Source organism: Pleurodeles waltl, chromosome 12, assembly GCF_031143425.1.
Source record: "Pleurodeles waltl isolate 20211129_DDA chromosome 12, aPleWal1.hap1.20221129, whole genome shotgun sequence".
In the NCBI taxonomy this organism is placed as follows: Eukaryota; Metazoa; Chordata; class Amphibia; order Caudata; family Salamandridae; genus Pleurodeles; species Pleurodeles waltl.
In genome coordinates, this window is record NC_090451.1 from 668889426 (window position 1) to 668908105 (window position 18680).

General features: G+C 44.2%; 1 protein-coding gene across 3 annotated transcripts in view; it reads left to right on the forward strand.

The window, feature by feature from the left end:
• Positions 1-18680, forward strand: part of CTSS (cathepsin S) — a 95301-nt gene that overhangs the window by 53100 nt on the left and 23521 nt on the right. For all 3 annotated transcript variants that reach the window (XM_069218537.1, XM_069218536.1, XM_069218535.1), the window contains exon 6: positions 447-609. In XM_069218537.1, coding sequence (XP_069074638.1) covers positions 447-609 — 163 coding nt within the window. The remainder of the gene's footprint in view (positions 1-446; positions 610-18680) is intronic.

Consider the following 18680-nt stretch of genomic DNA (forward strand, 5'->3'; position numbering starts at 1 on the left):
TTTAGGGGACCATGACATCTTCATCATCAGACTTTAGCAAGTCAGAGCAAGGGAGAGAAAGACTGAAAATTGCGAGAAAAGAGGAAGAAAAAGATTAGTAAATGGTGATAAAGAGACAAAGCACAGATGAAACAGAACTTGCAATAGTGACACTAAGGGACAGTAAGTGTAGGGTAGTGGAAGGAAAAGGAATGAGGTGGAATGGACAACAGGCTGCCTCGGTACTCGCAACCCCTGCATTTGCTAGAGGAGATAGCGGGCTCCTAAGAAAAACTCTCGGCAGAACTCAGGAAAATGTGTTTGCCCCAAATTTCTCCCAGAGGGAAAGATTCAAAACTTGTTCAAAATGGACAGCAGTGAGTGGCAACGGAATGTAGTGGCAAGTACTTGCTCTAGAAATTAATGAACAGTGCAATGATCTGTCTACCTTGGGTGTATATTTCCAGGATGGTTCCTGCAAATACGATCCTTCCAGGAAAGCTGCCACCAGCACCAGTTCCCATCAGCTTCCAAGGAGTGAAGCAGCCCTTCAGGAGGCTGTTGCTAACGTTGGGCCCATCTCTGTGGCTATCGATGCCTCTCGCCCTTCTTTCTTCTTGTACAAGCACGGTAGGTTTTCACGATTTTCCAATGGGATGGCAGGACATACTAAGGTATTTGTACATGTTGACCAATTCTTTCATTTTATTTCTTCTGACAAGTTTATTTTGTTGATCCTAGTGTTTTGTCATATTGCTATTCAGAGGGATAAACACAAATGTCTTACTATCTGAAATGGGTCAGATAACAGCTGATATACTGGAGCACAGCACCAACTTACCCTTATTTCACAGAACTTTAAATGCATACTTTACAAACTGAACTTTCTTGTGGCACAATTAATACACCCCAGTTGGAAGATGAAGATTTGCAAAGCGTTCTAGAAAGGCAGAGGTTAACCAGAAGAAAAGACTGAGAAATAAGTTTCAGATGTGAAGGGAGGGACCTGGAGAAAGGACTGCCAAATGCAGTACTGTTGAATCTATCAAATTTAAGGTTCAGATTTTCTTAATGTTATTTATATATCTCTTTAGCTAAATCGATTAACAGTCAGTCATAACATCGAAACAACAAAATGAAAGGCATGTGTAGTAAAAGAAACCACTTGTAGAAGCAAATGACGCAAGTCACTGTGAGAACATGACCAAGTATATTAAAGTATTGTGTCTTCATACTGTCATCAAATTTTACGAGGGATAGGACAATTAAGATTATGTACAAAAAACTGGGTGGAATATTCCTGGAATCAAAACTCAACTAAATCCAGTTCAATAGCTCAGTCCTCTATATTTTAAATGATCTCTCTGTGTGACTGTACACAGTACTCTTTCTCATGATTTACCCTGTTGGCTAACCAGAGGTATGCTGTAGGAGGCACTTACTTCAGATCTACAACCTGAGTGGGTGTCAGTAAGGTGCTGCTGGATGGAAGAGTGAGTATAATAATGTAATTATTTTTGTGAAACTCCTAAAACGTTCAGAAAATATCCATTTAGAGCTAAATGTGGCGTGCTGGTATCTTGCATAACTTATTTCACACAAGCATGTACTTTTCATTTAAAAAAAAAGTCTTGTAAGATACAGGCAGAAGACTATTTTAAGCAACAAAAAAAACACTTTGCAAGATATTTGTTGTGCGCAAGAGGGTGCAAAAAGTATGCTAAATTGGGTCATTCAAAATTTCTATTAATTTTGAAAATGTTGTCTTACATGAAAATTCGAAAATTATGCAAATGTCACCACTGTAATGGAAATGTCCCCCTGGTCTAGTTATTAGGTATCTGTTAAGTACCCAGGAACAAGCGGGTCAAAAGCAGACTGGACACATTTTAAATGAGATTTCCTTCGCCCCTTTCATCCAAACACTGACATTTTAGTGGCAACAACTATCCATGTTTCATGCAATTTTTTGAAAGCACCTTTAAATGTGGCATGTCACTAAGCATGGGTTACCATAACACTAATAGAGATCCATTTTGAATTGTTCTGGTATCAAATATTTTGAGGTCAGGGCACCTCAGTGGGTGTGGATCAGCTCTATAGAATGCTTGACAACTTAAAAGCGATTTCAGCAGGGTAATTTTCAGGCTTGCAGTTTTCAAAAGCCTAATTCTGCAATAATCCTTCAGCTCTTTTACTTTAATTTCCCTAAGCACAGTTTATCTAATTTCCTAATAAATATTAACACATTTGGCTGCACAGATTATACCCCAGTTTCTACAACTGATATCTCAACGTGAAGGCTCAATGGGCCATTAGCTAGGTAAGCAACCAGGAACTTTAAACAACTATGGGGGTCATTCTGACTCCCGCCGGCCGCGGTAACCGCAGGGCCGGCGGGAGCCGCCGAATGACCGCACCACGGTCAAATGACCGCGGTGGCCATTCTGGCTTTCCCGCTGGGCTGGCGGGTGACCGCCAGAAGGCCGCCCGCCAGCCCAGCGGGAAACCCCCTTCCATGAGGATGCCGGCTCCGAATGGAGCCGGCGTAGTGGAAGGGGTGCGACGGGTGCAGTTGCACCCGTCGCGATTTTCAGTGTCTGCTTGGCAGACACTGAAAATCTTGGTGGGGCCCTGTTAGGGGGCCCACGACACCCGTTACCGCCAGCCAGGTTCTGGCGGTCAAAACCGCCAGAACCAGGCTGGCGGTAAGGGGGTCGGAATCCCCATGGCGGCGCTGCTTGCAGCGCCGCCATGGAGGATTCCCTTGGGCAGCGGGAAACCGGCGGGACACCGCTGATTTCCCGTATCTGACCGCGGCTGTACCGCCGTGGTCAGAATGCCCATGGGAGCACCGCCAGCCTGTTGGCGGTGCTCCCGCGGTCGTTGGCCGCCAGGGTCAGAATGACCCCCTATATCTTTTGAACCATTTGCCATGGCCAAGACAGTCTAATCGAAAATTGGTGCTTTTGGGGAAGTCTGTTATTTGCTTTACGCCTATGGCACCCTAGTAGCTTTAAGTGATATATGACGGCCGAAAAGCTACTATTAATACCAGACCAAAGGCTCAAAGCTTGAGAAGTTACAGTCTTGCTAATAAAAGGTTTAGGATGTTTCTGACACAGAGAAGGTGAGCCCACAAGAACAAAGGCCATGCACAGGATAAAACCTCTCCAACATTTCAGTTCAAGATTTGGTTCACAGGTCAAATGAGTGCTTGGGTGCTAAATTTCTGCAGACTTCAAGCATAGCCTACCTTTGCCTTTGAAACCCATATTCTGTCTCCTCAGAGGCAGGTGCTAACTTTCTGCTCTCATCACACTCAGTAGAAGCTACTGGGGGTCAGGGATGGATTAAAGTCGGAATAGCACAATTCAATACAGTGGTTGTGGATAAAGCGGAGCCTGTTTCGTGGCAGGGTCACTGATCCAGTAGATGCACATGCATGTACACAGAAGTTGATTGGGAATCCGTTCAGCACCCTTGGTTGAAGGCGAAAAATTATTTTTGCTGGCTCTCTATACTCGTTATGTTGCCTGGCACCTTTCATGTAGGTATATTAGGCAAAGAAGCAACATACTAGGCTACATCCTAGCCGTTAGGTGATGTGTAACTTACAGATCCAACATTCAGAGAAATATAAAGGCAAAGCCCATGGAATCTGGTCATGAATTAGCTTTTCAGCAAGCTACAAGTCGTATACACGGAGTTGAAAGCAGTATCCCACTGCTAATCAAATAGAGAGTATTTCCAAAGTACAAAATCCCAAGTAAAAAGGTCAGGGCAAATTTATACACTTTTTGCTGCTTTGGGGAGGTCAGTGTTTCTGGGTAGAACTGGCTGGTCCTGCTTCAAGCATGCACAGAGGAGCCTGGTGGACACATCAGCATTCAAGAAAAGCTCCTCTGGTGGAAAACAATGCTTGTCTCACTTAAGAGGAGAGAGGATAAACTGCTTAAATGAAAGGACGAAGCTGCACAGTCTGAGAAGGAATTAGTTTCCCTTCAGAATAAGGAAGAAGAGGTGAAAAACGATTTAAGACTCTGTAATATGAGAATGGCAGGAGTCAGAGTACAAAGAGGAAAACAATGGTGTTGTCTCTTTTGTTCTGGCATTAATAAGGATACATGTTTCCACATAATATACCCAAGATCTCACAATATTGCTGCCAAGTATATTCCCATCACAAACGGTTTCATATGATAAATATTCCACGACAATGCTGGTTAACTCTTCTGACTATAGGGTTAAGGAATTGATATTTGCTAAAGCAGTATGAAAAAAAGAGTTTTAAAGTTTCAAATGAAAATTAATTCAATCAAATTTCAACTGAGAGTTGATTATTTGTTTCTTCACAAATTACTTTTTTTTAAAGAAGTGTTTGAGAATAGCACTCTATTTAGGCATTTTATATAGGGAATTTATAGTTTATAATTGTTAACGTGTATACAGTATTCTGCAGTTTTCCAAATCCTTGTAATAGATTAATATGCTATATTCTATAAAGGTTTGTTAGAAAATGAGTTTCTAGTTTGCAGAGATATGCACCCTGTCCTGGCATGGACCGCAGTCCTAGTCAGGGTACGCCAGATACACATCATAAATTAACTTGTGCTCACCCTCTTGTAGCTTGGCATAGAGCCGGCAGGCTTAACTTAGGGGGCAATGTGTAAAGTATTTGTGCAACACTTAAGACAGTGAAAACACCACACAAAAATAATCCACACTAGGTTAGAAAAATAGAGCTTAATTTAATGAGCAAAACAATATCAAAAACAACAAAAATCGAATAAGTAGAAGTCAAATAAATTGCTTAAAAGCATAAATTGTTAACCTGGGCTATGTGCCCGCGTTAGACCGGGTGAAATCTACAAAGTCGGGACGACCGTGATGGAGTGCAAGTCAGATACAGGGACCAACCTTGCCCCACTGAAAAAGTACTTTGTTGTGCAGTCGACGGGCCCCAAGTGTTGAGCAGAGGAGGCAATGCATCAGCGTCTATCCCACTGGATGTAGGTTCTGCGCTGATTCTGAGCCACTCAATTAGAGATGCGTCATTAGCGATTCCTTAGCAATGTAGGTGATGCACCTTCAGCAAGTCACGCAGGCGGGGATGCAATGTCTTTGTCCTCAGCGGTAATGCTGATGCGTCAGTGTCAAGGGGAGATACATAGGTTATGAGTGGCGCATCAACAGTGATATGTGGATTTTACAGTTGCAGCACTCTACTCCCACTTCCAAGGGCCAAGGACTAGATTGGCACCACTTGCCATGGCAAGACTGCCAGCAAGCAAACACCAGGTGCTGTTGTAGGATGAAGTGAATCTTTGATGTCCCTCAGATTTCAGCACAAGTGGCAAGCCAGCAAGCCCTTGAAGACACTTTGGTTCTGCGGATGTAGAAATGCAGGTTCAGTCCTTCTCACTTCCAGGTCAAGAGGGCAGCAGGACAGGCACGGCAAAGCAGGAGTCCAGCAAAGTGACAGTCTCTTCAGAAGCAGCCCTTCTTCCTGGCATAATGTCTGCAGGTCCAGAAATATACTGATTTGGTGGGGTCAGAAGTCCAGTTCTTACACCCAGTGATGCCTTTGAAGTGGGGGAGACTCCAAAGAGGGGCCTTTGGAGTGCACAGCGTCCCTGCCCTTCCTGCCCTGGCTTCAGACCCACTACAGGGGATTATGCAGCCCTCTATGTGGGATCAGGAAACAGCTAATTTAGGTGTGTCAGCTCCTCCCTCCCATTCTGCCCAGGATGGCCCATCAACATGCAGATGGCCACTCAGTTACATCTAAGCTCCCCTTGCGTGTACCTGTCTGGAGAGAATACACAAGAGTGCGGCTGTCATCCACCCATACGTATATTCAGAGACAGACAGAAGGTTCTAGATGATTTAAAGTAAGACAATGGAAACTTTAAAAAAACAGCATTTTCAGAATTATAATTCAAAATCCAACCTCGCCATAAATTGTGATTTTAAATTGTGATTCCAGAGACACCAAACTTGCGGGTCCCATCTCTTCTCAATTGGAAATTACATTTAGAAATGACACATAAAATGTAATAAAGTAATCCCAATTTTAACCTAAGGGAAACACTGGCCTTGCAGTAGTGAAAACAAATGTAGGTGTTTTTCACTACGTGGTCATGTAAAACTAAAACGTACGTCTGACTCTTTAAATACATTGCACTCTGCCCTTGGGGCTTTCTGAAGCCTATTGTAGGGTTGACATATGTATTAAAAAGGAAGGTTTCAACCTGGTCATAGGCCATGGATGACACTGTGCTAATTCTATGCTTTAAAATTCTGCTAGAAAAAATACCTTTGACACAGCAGACTGCTCTCCACCTAAAACTTGGAAACTTCAGGGGGCTCCTGTTTCCTTTTTTGCACCTTTATTCTTTCTCTGTCCTATAAATAGCATATTTACGAATACCATATGATCTTTTTCTATATATATCTCAGTGTATTTATTTGCGTATTGAAACACCTTTGAATTTAATTGTATATTTTGCTGTAGCTCCCTGGAACTGAAAAAATAGAAAAGAAAGGCCTTGGATTTTTTTCTTAAGAGAACCAAGTAATCATCCCCCTAGGCATAGCTAGAAGCACATCAAAAACTATTCCCGGACTGACACTAGCAAAGACCTACAGTAATAATTTTTAAGTGGCCTTAATCCCTTGAGACAGTATTTTTGAAAAGTGGGTAAGGATCTCTTCTGTGCTAGTGGGCATTACGTGTGTGCAAATGTGGCATGAGTTGATGTTCACTGGGTCTCTTAGATTGAGTTGCCCAGAGGCAGACTTTGACTAAATGCATGACAATTTCTGGTAGCAGTGGAAGCATGGCAACAATAGACTTATGTGTGGTACAGCAGTGGTTGTTCACCCTTACAGATAATCCTTAGCCAGAATCTGAAAGTTTGAGGCAAAAACATGACATTATGAAAGCACTGAACATCTACCCATCTATAGACATGAATGTATTTACACCTGCCAGATCACGAAAGTTTTATAAAAAAGTCCTTCTACAGACAAACCGGGTGCTAGATATATCTCCTTATTGTTAACATCTCACTTGGATAAGCAACTTCCACCCATCACTTGAAAACTGGTCAGGTTACAAAGCTTTTCAAGAACTTCCAACATGATCTGATCCTAACAAGCATCTGCCTAATTTATTTTCTGACACCAAGGTACCCTGTTGGGCTGAATATTGTGCTCTTTAAATAACCCAAAGTAAGCTAAACATGAGAATTGTAGACAACTATCGGAACTCCCATTCCCAGGCAAAATCATTGAGAAACTGGGCACTGCTCAAACCCTATCACATATTTTCAATAACTTTTCAATGCTAATTCTCTCCAAATGTAGCACAGAAATTCCAACAATTCAGATACTTGATGGAACACTGTATATCCTAGTTCAAAGTGATGACAGAGTATTGGTTCACCTTGACCTCTCAGCAGTGTTAGACCACCACTAGTGCATTCAATGAGATGGAGATAAATGGATCAACTTTGAAACGTTTTCTATCATTCTTCTTTTCAAAACCTTATGTTGTGAAAGCAGACTCTTTCCGATCAGCAATGCTTCCCGTTCAATGTGACATTTCACAAGAATACAATCTTTACAAACAACAGTAAGATGATGCTAATCAGCAATGTTTAATAGTCTTAAATCCAAACAGTATATCTTTCATAAAAATGTTCGACCTAGATGTACTTTTCCTATGTCAAGTGACTTTCTTCTCTCAGTGTGCAATAAAATGTATTAAATCAACAAATTAACAAAATGAGCCTTTTACTGACTGAATTTGTTCAGAAAGCTGAAACCAACCATCCCTCAAACAGCCTTCAGGTCAGCAGTGTCTATGCTAGTACTCACCCCTGTTGAAATTAAATCTTGACATAACTTTCCAAATCTACCATATATATTTCATTGTAACTAACAAGATAATCTAAAAATAAAGTTAAATGGTTTTTAATAAAATAATATATATAAAAAATATGTACCTGTGCTGCAGCTTCCATTTTTGCCTGGTGTAGGTTCATCACCGTGTGGGAGCAGCACTTTGGACCTTGTCTAGTAGATAGACATACATTATTTCAGACACCACATCATTCCACATCTAATTAAAAGTGTCAGAGCATCAAATAACTGTAAATACAGGATTATAAATTGGCCAAAATAAATTTTTCACAACATTAAATATAATTAATCAGTATCCCTTATGAACAAACATTACATTTATAGCATATCAAGAGCCAATTATTTTTTCTTCAAATATGTACCCAAATCTTTTCATCCACATTTAGGCCATCTGTACACTTAGGGCCGGATGTACGTGTCTTTAGAATAACGTTTCTAAATATAGATTATTTTTTTTGAATCGCTATTTGGCAATCGGTATTCTAAATGGGTGAAATGTTTATTTCTCAATTTGCGATTCCTAGTGGGTCCTAAATTGACCTATTTCATGAATACTAAGGAGGTCGATCACAATTTGTGAATTATTAGGAATCTGAGTCATCACAGGGATTGTGGCCTGCAATAGTCAACACACCACTGTGTCTGTGATATATTTGTAACAAAACAATCTATATTTTCCTAATGCAGCCCATTTTCCTTAAAGGAAAATGGGATGAGTTTGAAAAGAACAAAATTACATTTTTAAGTTTTGTTTTTTAAGAGTAGGCACTTGTCTGTTCGACCACTGGCAGCTCTTAGAATTTTTTTTTCAACATTCTGAAAGGGTGACTTGTCACCCACGGGGACCCCATCCCACTTTCGAAAGGTTACCACCGCTTTTAATATGGGGGTAGTGCATTACTGTTTTGCGACCCAAATGTAGTTGCAAAACAGTATTGCATACAATATCGGTTCAGAGATCAGTCATACATACATACATACATACACTAATACATACATAGTAATAAAACAGCACACTAGCCTTTCTGTCTTGAATTCCAAGACTGTGGAACGCTACTCCTGATCACATTAGTCTGAATTCTACTTTCTTGCGGTCTGAAAGAACCTGAAAACTCATTTCCTCAAACAACACTTCCTCAATCAATTATGTCTTCTTTACTCCCTCTTCTCGACTATGTACTTTCACTAAAGTTGATATGGACTTGGATTATCTGTATCTTTGCTGTCCCTGGGGTCAAGGGTAGCTCTATAAAAATATTGCAGGTAATAACAGGGTCTGTCTTATTTCTACAGCTGCAAAATCAATTGTTTATTTTTTCTACCTCCTACAGTAAGGAGTTTCATTGATTGTAATAAGTCATGCAATAAGCATCAAACCTTTTCACTGCTCAGTATTCTATGAGAAGAATTTGCCCTGTAAGATTTCGGAAAATTGTAAATGCTTAATGGCCACCTTTCAGCTAAGTTAATGGATTTATAAAGGAGCAGGATAATAAGAAATGAAGGTCAGTACATTCAAGTCAATTATATAATTACTGTCCTCAAAAAAAAAAAAAAATGAAAAAAGAATTAATCATTTAATATTGGCTATACTATCATACACCTCTGATATCATGTAAAATATCTTCAGAGTTGAAAGGAAAAGAGATTTCTGAACACCGCTGATGGTGGTTTTCCACTAAATGTGGGTGATGAAAAAGTATAGTTGTACACTTCAGTGTTACTTGGGTTTCCTGCTCTTACCTGACTTGATGGCTGGCTGCCCTGGTGGGACTCTGTGTCCCAGAGCCCTTTAGTTTGCACTAACTGGCTGCAGCTGCTGACAGGGGGAGGCGCCCACATCGTGCTACATAGCGCTGCCTCTATCCTGCAGCACGAGACGCGTCTGGCCCATCTGAGCCCAGATGAGGCTGGGCCCGGTCTCTTTCCCCCCTTTCTTTTTTTCCTTTTGTCTTTGGCTTATTAGCCATTGTAGATTTGTGTTTTAGGTTCTGTGTATTATGCACTTGAATGATTTTTAAAATAGTGCTGTTATCTTTTAATGCAAGGTGTTTTTGTGGGTAATAGGCAGTTGTAAAGTAAACGGGGAGAAGTTTGAAATTACTTTACCAGGCGTTTTTTAGCATTGGGGGAGTGTGGAAAGCTACTAGCATGTCCTGGAAAGGGGGAGTCCCCGCTACCTGCGCCAAAACCAACTTCAATAGACTTGATGCTGAAAAGAGCCATCGTGGTGGTTGCCTATGAAATCAAACTTCAGAAAGGCGCTTGTCCCCAAGCCTAGAGGCAAATAGTGTATCCCTTGGCACCCAGACTCCTACCTCTACTAGTCGGGCCATTCTGGACAGCGTGGAATCCCAGTAAGAGGTTCAGAGTGGTACAGACACACCAAGACTTGATAATGCCACAGACTGTCTCCCAAAGTCTTTCAGCACAGTTCAGAGTCCTGTGGGCAAAAGAAAGTTCAAGACATCTTATCCCCATAAGATAGGCAGAAAGGGAGGCGTTGATCCCGAGCAACACTACTCTGTAGGTCTGAATGCACGTGAGGAAGAAGAGATTACTGGGGAGGTCCAGTTGCTTCAGTGGGTAACAGTGCTTCTGAGGGACATTTTGGCTCAAGTTAAGGCGGTTTTGGCGGCTGAGCCACTGCTATTGGTGGAATTGTTGTAGTCATTGGAGACTGCTAATAGGACTGCAATAAATTCTGCTTCCACAAGGGGGGGCAAAAAGGCTATGGGGACACAGACAGATCTCACCCCTGCCAATTATACAGATGGGATTAAGTCCCTGACTACCAATGAGAAGAGAAGGGGGAGGAGGGAGGGCCTTGTTGCTTGCTGCTCAGTTCTAGACATCAGGTGCAGGCGGAAGAGAGCAAGGCTCAATACTAGGGGAGGGTTGGTGTTTTGCCTAGGCCAGCGGATGTCCAAATGGAGCCTGAGAATGAGGGTGGAATGACTCTCCCTACTATCAGCCTCCCGTCGACCTGTTGTCCCTATGTTGTGGTTCTGGCTGGCGTTCCCAGATTGAAGGGGGGGGGTGTTAACGGGAGTTACAGCAAGCATTATACAACAAATGCTTACATTGGTTTGCTAAGACCGGTAACCTTCCATTGGACCTGGCCAATCATAATATTATGACCCGAAGAGTCACCTGGATTGGGCCAGGTCCTGTTGAACGGCCCGGTGATTGTGTAACTAAGTTTGAGAGATTCGTAGCTGTTCCATAATATTCTATCAGTTGATCCAAGAGCGCAAGAGAAAGTTTCCTCCATTTGTGAAGTTCCCTTGGGGTACTTTTATAGGCCAGCCCGTAAAGGGAGAGTTCTAAGGGGTAATTTCCCCCCCCCCATACACGGATAAACCATTCACAACCTATGATACCCACCTCTTACCGGTATGAAGTCCTAGATGAGGTAGATTGACCTTTAGGCAACAGCTCCTCTTTTGCCCACAAGATGAAGGGAAGTGTTAAGTTGGACACGTTTAAGGAGGGGCTGGACCTGCCTGAGGTTAATCAGTATAGTGGTGGGCAAAGCCCTATCTCAGAGCAGGGCACAGAAGTGTCCTGGTATTCCTAAAGTGGTACATGATATTTGCTAATTAAAAGAAACTTGGATGACATAGAAGTTTCAGTGCCCAGGATTTGTTGTGGTATATCATAAAGTAGTAGTAAGGGGAAGGTGAGGAAGACCGTTGGGGGTGGGGGGGGAGGGGGGGTCTTTCAATTTGGGTTGCTACCCACCTGGGTTGTAGGGTTGATCCAGTGGAAGTCTGTTCCAACGACATCCTTTGCTTTTTACTTACTTTCCCCCCAGCTTAGAATTGTATTTGATTAATGTCTATTCGAGACCAGTTAGTTTGAACCATAAGTCAGGTGTGGTAGAGCAGCTAGAAGACCTTTTTTCTACACTCTCAGTGAGTTCATGTAAGGTAGTGTCAGGCAATTTGAATTGTCAATTTGAGCCTCTGGTTGTGGAGCGAGATGATACATCGAGTATGGAAGATAAGATCTCGGCTATTCCAGGGCTACTCATTCCCCCTGATTAAATGGTGGACTCCACTGGCCTTGCAATTGAATGCGCTTACACTAAACATTTTTACTACGTACCTGAAGTTACTTACCTTTGGTAATGCTTTTTCTGGTGAATACATTAGCTACTTGTGGATTCCTCACCTTATGAATTCACCCAATGCGCCAGCATTCAACGCAAAATCTTCTTCCCAGCTCTTCACATCGATGAGGACGTCACAATTGCATGGCTCCCACGTGACTCCGTCTGATGTCACCATGACAATAAGACGTCCTCGCCGGCGTGCTGACGTCAGTTCCCTTTTTTCCGTGCCTTCAACGCTAACGGTTTTCTCCCAGCTCTTGCTACTGTTGAAGTTGTTCACTCTTGTTTCTGGTTACAATGTCTCCTCCTAGGAAGTAGGGGTTTAAACCTTGTCGGGAGTGCGGGGTTGCATGTCGGTTACGGACCCTCATGATGATTGCCTTTGGTGTTTAGGTTTAGAGCATGACTTCGAGGAGTGTGTGTCCTGCCAAAGCATGAATCTGAAGGTGCCAAAGGAGAGAGAAGCCAAACTCTTTTTGGCTAAGGCGAAGAAAGGACATAGAAGCCATCGTAAATCGTCTTCTCACACTTCTTCGAAAAAACATGAGAAGCGGCGTCGACACAACTCTCGGCGTTGTTCGGCTCGAAGCCGTTCAAGGTCCAGGTCTCCATCTAGAAGTCGCAGAGTGACGTGGGAGGTTAGTACTACGGTGACTCCACAGCCTCAAAGCCCTCAGGCTTCTCCGGCGCCGTCGGTATTCGAGGTGGTCGCGCCTCAAGAGAGTCCTCGCTTTTCGCCTGGGGTGCAGGATTCAGATGCTCAGCCGGTGCAAGTGCCGCATGAAGACCAGCTGTATACTGCCTTCCCGACTCCGGGAGCGGATCCAGCGGCATTTTTGAATGCCATGTTTAATATGTTTAATGCTATGGCCCCTGCTGGTGCACTGGCTGGTTCCATGGGTCCTTTGGCATTTACATTGGGATCCCCGGCTCCTTACAAGGCAGCACCATTTATGTCCTTTTATCCGGCTGAGGGTGCCGGTTCAGCGCCGATTACGTTGCCTCAAAGACCTATGGCGCCGATGACATCGCCTTATAGACCTGCGGTGCCGATAACATCACTTTATCAATCGACGCTGATGTCGGAGCCTCAGGTGTCCCCGGTGCCGATGGGATCTGCTCTGGCGCTGGAAGGATATGGATTGGACCTTAGTGTGTCTCCTTCTCCTGGTCCGCGTCTTTCAGTCCTGAAGCCGGTGTCACTGACGTCGACTAACTCTATGTCAACGCCAAGGTTCGAGGCAAGGCTGAGGTCACGCAGAAAAGCACTAAGGCTTTTAAAGAAGCAGGAGTACCAAAGGCACCTGCTGGAAGAAGGAGATACTGCGGAGCCCCTGGGGGAATATCAAGGACTTGACTCAGCTAGTGGGCTAGACACTTCCCTGGAATGGGACCTTTCTTCTCCAGGGGAGTATACAGAGGAAGCGGCCTCTTTCCATACTGTGGTCAGGAAAGCGGCAAATTTCTTGCATCTTCCGTTGCCTGCTGCTGAGGTGAAAACTAATATTTTAACCGAGGTCCTGCATCCTCCTTTGGCTTCAGCAGAACCATTGCTCCCATTTAATGATTATCTTACGTAGCCTATTTTAGAGGTATGGAGGAAGCCTGTGTCATCCCCATCTGTCAACAGATCTGTGGCAAGACGGTATAGGATGGCTCCTGGAGATCCGGGATTTTTGTTAAAACATCCCACCCCGGAGAGTCTAGTAGTTCAGGCCTCATGTTCCACACGTTCTGCACCAGGCTCCTTCCCTGTGATTCCTTCGGACAGGGAGTCCAAGAGAATGGAGCAGTCGGCGAAGAAGACTTTTTCTTCCTGTAGTATGGCCCTGAAAGCAGCAAACGCTACTAGTGCGTTAGGTAGATATGTGCACGCCCTGATGGACGCGGCTAAAGCTATGGTTCCAGACCTGCCGTAGGAGATGCAGGGACAATTTGGTGAACTCCTGTCAGATGCTCAGGCGGCGGCTAAGCAGATAATCCAGTCTGGTCTGGATTCCACAGACTCAGTGGCCAGGGCGATGAGCACCTCTATCGCTACCAGGAGGCATGCGTGGTTGAGGTCCTCTGGCTTTTCTTCGTGTGTCCAGACCACTCTATTGGACCTGCCCTTTGATGGAGAGAAGCTTTTTGTAGCTAAAGCTAACTCGGCCTTAGAGCGCTTTAAGGACAGTAGGGCCACAGCAAAGTCTTTGGGTCTGCAGGCTTCCACTACTACCCCTTTCAGGTCCTTTCGGAGGTTCAGGGGGTTTGGTTACCATGGGAGACCCCAGTCTACAGTCCAACAGCCTACCAGCCTCCCATATAGATCTTTTAGAGGGCGGTGAGGATTCGGACAAGAGGGGCCACCTAGCAGCACCCTGCATCATCCTCTTCCTCTGGAGGACAACAACAAGGGAAGCAGCCCTAGTTTTCTGCCCATTTTCAGCCATACTTCTTCTGTGGGTTGAAGGTTACGTCTTTTTCTCCGCAAGTTGGAGTTAACCACATCAGACTACTGGGTTCTAAATATTGTGAGGAAAAGATATGCTCTTCCTTTTCAGGAGTTCCACCCTCCCATCCCTCCCCGTCCCTCGTTTTGTTCAGAAGACCATCTCATGTTGTTGCAGCAGGAGGTCCAAATCCTTCTATCAAAAGGTGCAGTGGAGTTGGTTCCAGAGCAGAAAAGGGGTCAGGGTTGCTATTCAAGATATTTCCTGATTCCCAAGAAGGATGGTCGATTGAGACCAATCAGGATCTGAGGATTTTGAATTAGTTCCTCAAACAGGAGAAATTCAAGATGCTGACTCTAGCGCAGGTACTTCTGGCGTTGAACAAAGAGGATTGGATGGTGTCCGTCGACTTGCAGGATGCTTACTTTCATATCCCTATTCTCAAGTCGCACAGGAAGTATCTCCGGTTTGTGGTGGGGTCGCAACACTACCAGTTTGCGGTCCTTCCATTTAGTCTCACTTCAGCACCTCAAGTCTTCACAAAGGTGATGGCAGTGGTTGCAGCAAGTCTCAGAAGGAAGGGAATATCAATATCCCTGATCAAAGCCAAGTCTCCGGAGCTCGTGCTGCATCACTTGCAAATGACAACTCAGTTGTTGTTCAGTCTGGGTTTTTCGATAAACGTGCCCAAGTCTCAGCTGGAGCCCTCTCAGGGCCTCCTGTTCCTAGGTGCAGTACTGGATACAACATTGAATCGGGCCTATCCTCCGCCTCAGCGGATTCAGGGCATCCAGGCGTTGATTCCAATGTTTCAAAATGGAGCGGTTGTTCCAGTCCTCAAGGTCCTTCGCCTGCTCGGTCTGTTCGCTTCTTGCATTCTGTTGGTCACTCATGCACATTGGCACATGAGGGCTCTCCAATGGTGCCTCTGCAGGCAGTGGTTTCAACACAAAGGGGATCTTGAGGAGTCGGTATCGATCTCCAGAGATGCCACAGTAGATCTGCGATGGTGGGCTGTGGACGGCAACCTCTCCCAAGGAAGACTGTTTTCACTGCCGCCTCCGGTGGCCACGGTCATAACGGATGCTTCCACTCTAGGGTGGGGAGCTCACCTGGGCGTCCTGAAGATCAAAGTTCTTTGGTCTCCAGTGGAACAGACTTTTGATATCAATCTGTTAGAAATGCAGGAGATACGTCTGGCTCTCAAGGCCTTCCTCCCGTCCCTTCGCGGTCAGTCAGTTCAAGTGTTGACGGACAACACTTACATGATGTGGTATATAAACAAGCAGGGAGTGGGGTCATACCTTCTCTGCAGAGAGGTTCTGCGGCTCTGGTCCTGGTTTCAGGACCATTGGGTTTGCTTGGTAGCGAATCATCTGGCCGGAGTGCTCAACGTACGTGCGGACACTCTCAGTCGGCATTTCTTGGCCGATCACGAGTGGCGTCTCCATCCGGATCTGGTCCGTCACACCTTTCGGATGTGGGGTTCTCTGCAAATAGATCCGTTTACCACTCGGGAGAAAGCGCACTGCCTGTCGTTCCGCAGCCTCCAGAATCCGGTGCAAGGAGCTTTGAGGGGCGCGTTTCATATGTCTTGGTGCGACCAGTTGCTTTACGCGTTTCCCTCCCATGCCCTTGATTCCTCGGGTTCTGAGGAAGATTTGCCAAGATTGGGCTCAAGTCATTTCAATAGCTCCAGATTGGCCGAGAAGGGTGTCGTACACGGACCCTCTCCAACTTGTACTGTGCCCTCCGCTCCGTCTCCCTCTCAGGGCAGATCTCCTCTCGCAGTCGCAGGGGCAGGTTCTACACTCCCACCTCCAGAGCCTGCACCTTCATGCCCAGAGATTGAACGGGGCAATCAGAGTTCTTTCTCACTCCTTAGTGGAGTGTCGGCCAGGCGACACTCCACTAAGACTGTTTATGCTGGCAGGTGGGCAAAAGTTTCACCCAATTTTCACAGACTGTTAATACACTATACAGTTTTATCAGTAAAGCTGTACGTTAGTGGAGAGGTTTTTGGACATTTCTTGGGAAGTTTCTGTGTGTAGATGGAAATATGCTACCATATCATGGTTTAGTAATATATTTATTCAAAATTGAGTGTTTAAACAAACTGAGAAACACTCCTGCCCTGATGGTAATGTTGTTAGTAAACTAAAAGAAGTCCTAGGTTATGTGGGCTAGACCTCACGGGTATGTGGGCTAGATTCTTGTGATGCATGCAGCAAACTTTAGTCTACTTAATCAAAAAAATAGTTTTTTTTGTACTGTACAAATCCTGAGCTCACATATTTGAAGGTGCAAGCATATGTGAGAATTAAGAAAATAGCGATCTGTAAACTATTTGCCCAGGATCACATAATTTGAGACCTGTTTACGGGTCAAAGGTCGAGTGGAATATTTAAGTTACTCAACCTGCAGGACTAATAACATTTTTATGATTTCTCGAGCCCTGGATTATATTTTGGTGGCTATAAGGTTGTGGCCTTTCTTAGTGGCTATGGAGGTTATTTTCAGACAGGAAAGTGATCACAATGTCCTCTTAGAGTTAATGCTTCCGCTCAATAAGACCACAGGAGTGCTAACTGTCCCGCTGGATGATCAGCTCACACTGGTCCCAAATCAGCGGAGATTTAAATGGAGTGAATTGGAGCAATCATCTAACACTATCAAACCACTGTATAATTCAGTAGGAGCTGCGCTTAATGAAATGTGTAAGGTTACTGGAATTGAAGATGATCCAGGACAAAGGACAATAGTGACCGCCATTCATCAGACGTTGATAGGCACTTTTTGTTGTTGCAGAGATTCAACCCAGGGCCAGGAGGAAAAGCAACTTGATCTGGTTTAATAGCCAGTGTTGCAGAGCTAAACTCTCTTTCTTAAAGGCCTTAAGAGCTAAAGATAGTGGTTCAATCCGTTTAGCTAGAGCAGCCTACAAATATGCTGTCAACTGCGCCAAAAGGGAATGGGGACAAGATAAGTGGGAGTGTCTGTTTACTGCTCTCAAAAGTAAGAATTTTAAAGCATTTTAGTCCATAGTAACCACTGGTCACCCAGAGTCATGTCCCAGGATTGAGAACAACATATCTGCAGACATGTGAAAAGAAAATTTAGTTCCTTGTATGGAGAAGGAATTAGGTTGGAAGATTGTGGGGAAAAAAATATTGAAGCAATTAGACAGGGTCGGGGGGATTTTAATTTTATAAGCCTTGAGGAAGTTGAGAGGACTATTAATTCAGTTGCCCCAGGGAAGGTACCAGGAATGCATAAAATTCCAGGGGACCTCTTTCGCGCAGCACCTGAAGTTTGGGGTTCGTATCTAGGCATGGTGTTTAATGCCATCATGGAGGGAATGCCTATTCTGCATACATTGTAGGAGTGGAAATTATTCCTATTTTTTTAAAAAAAGTCTCTCCCTTGCTACCCAGTAATTACAGGCCTATTAGTCTGATTGATGTCCTGCAAAAAGTATTTTCTAGAGTGATGCCTGAGAGGTTACAAGACTGGATGGAGGATTTGACTTGTGGGGGAAGAAATATTGAAGCAATTAGACATGGCAGGGTCTGGGGGATTTTAATTTTATAAGCCTTGAGAAAGTTGAGAAGGCTATTAATTCAGTTGCCCCAGGGAAGGCACCAGGAATGCATAAAATTCCAGGGGACCTCTTTCGCGCCGCACCTGAAGTTTGGGGTTCGTATCTAGGCATGGTGTTTAATGCCATCATGGAGGAGATGCCTATTCCGCATACATGGTTAGGAGCGGAGATTATTCCTGTTTAAAAAAAAAAGTCTATCCCCTGCTGCCCAGTAATTACAGGCCTATTAGTCTGATTGATGTTCTGCAAAAAGTATTTTCTAGAGTGATATTTGAGAGGTTACAAGACTGGATGGAGGATTTGACTTTTCACAGTTTATTTCAAGCAGGCTTTCGTAAGCACACCTTGACTACTAATCACATTTTTAGGCTATATTTACTTTACCGGAAGCCCGTTGTCCTGGAGGGAATTAGTCTGTATCAGAATTTTGTTGATCTACGCTCTGCCTTTGATTTGGTCCCTATGGACAAGCTTTGGCGTGTTTTGGCCAACTTAGGGGTTCCCTGCTTTTTGTGTCATATTTTACAAAGACTCTATGAAGTGAACGTTGCGCAGGATTGCTGTGGCTAACTAGGAGAGCTCTCAGATCCTTTAATCTTTTTAAAAGGGGTTTAACAGGGTT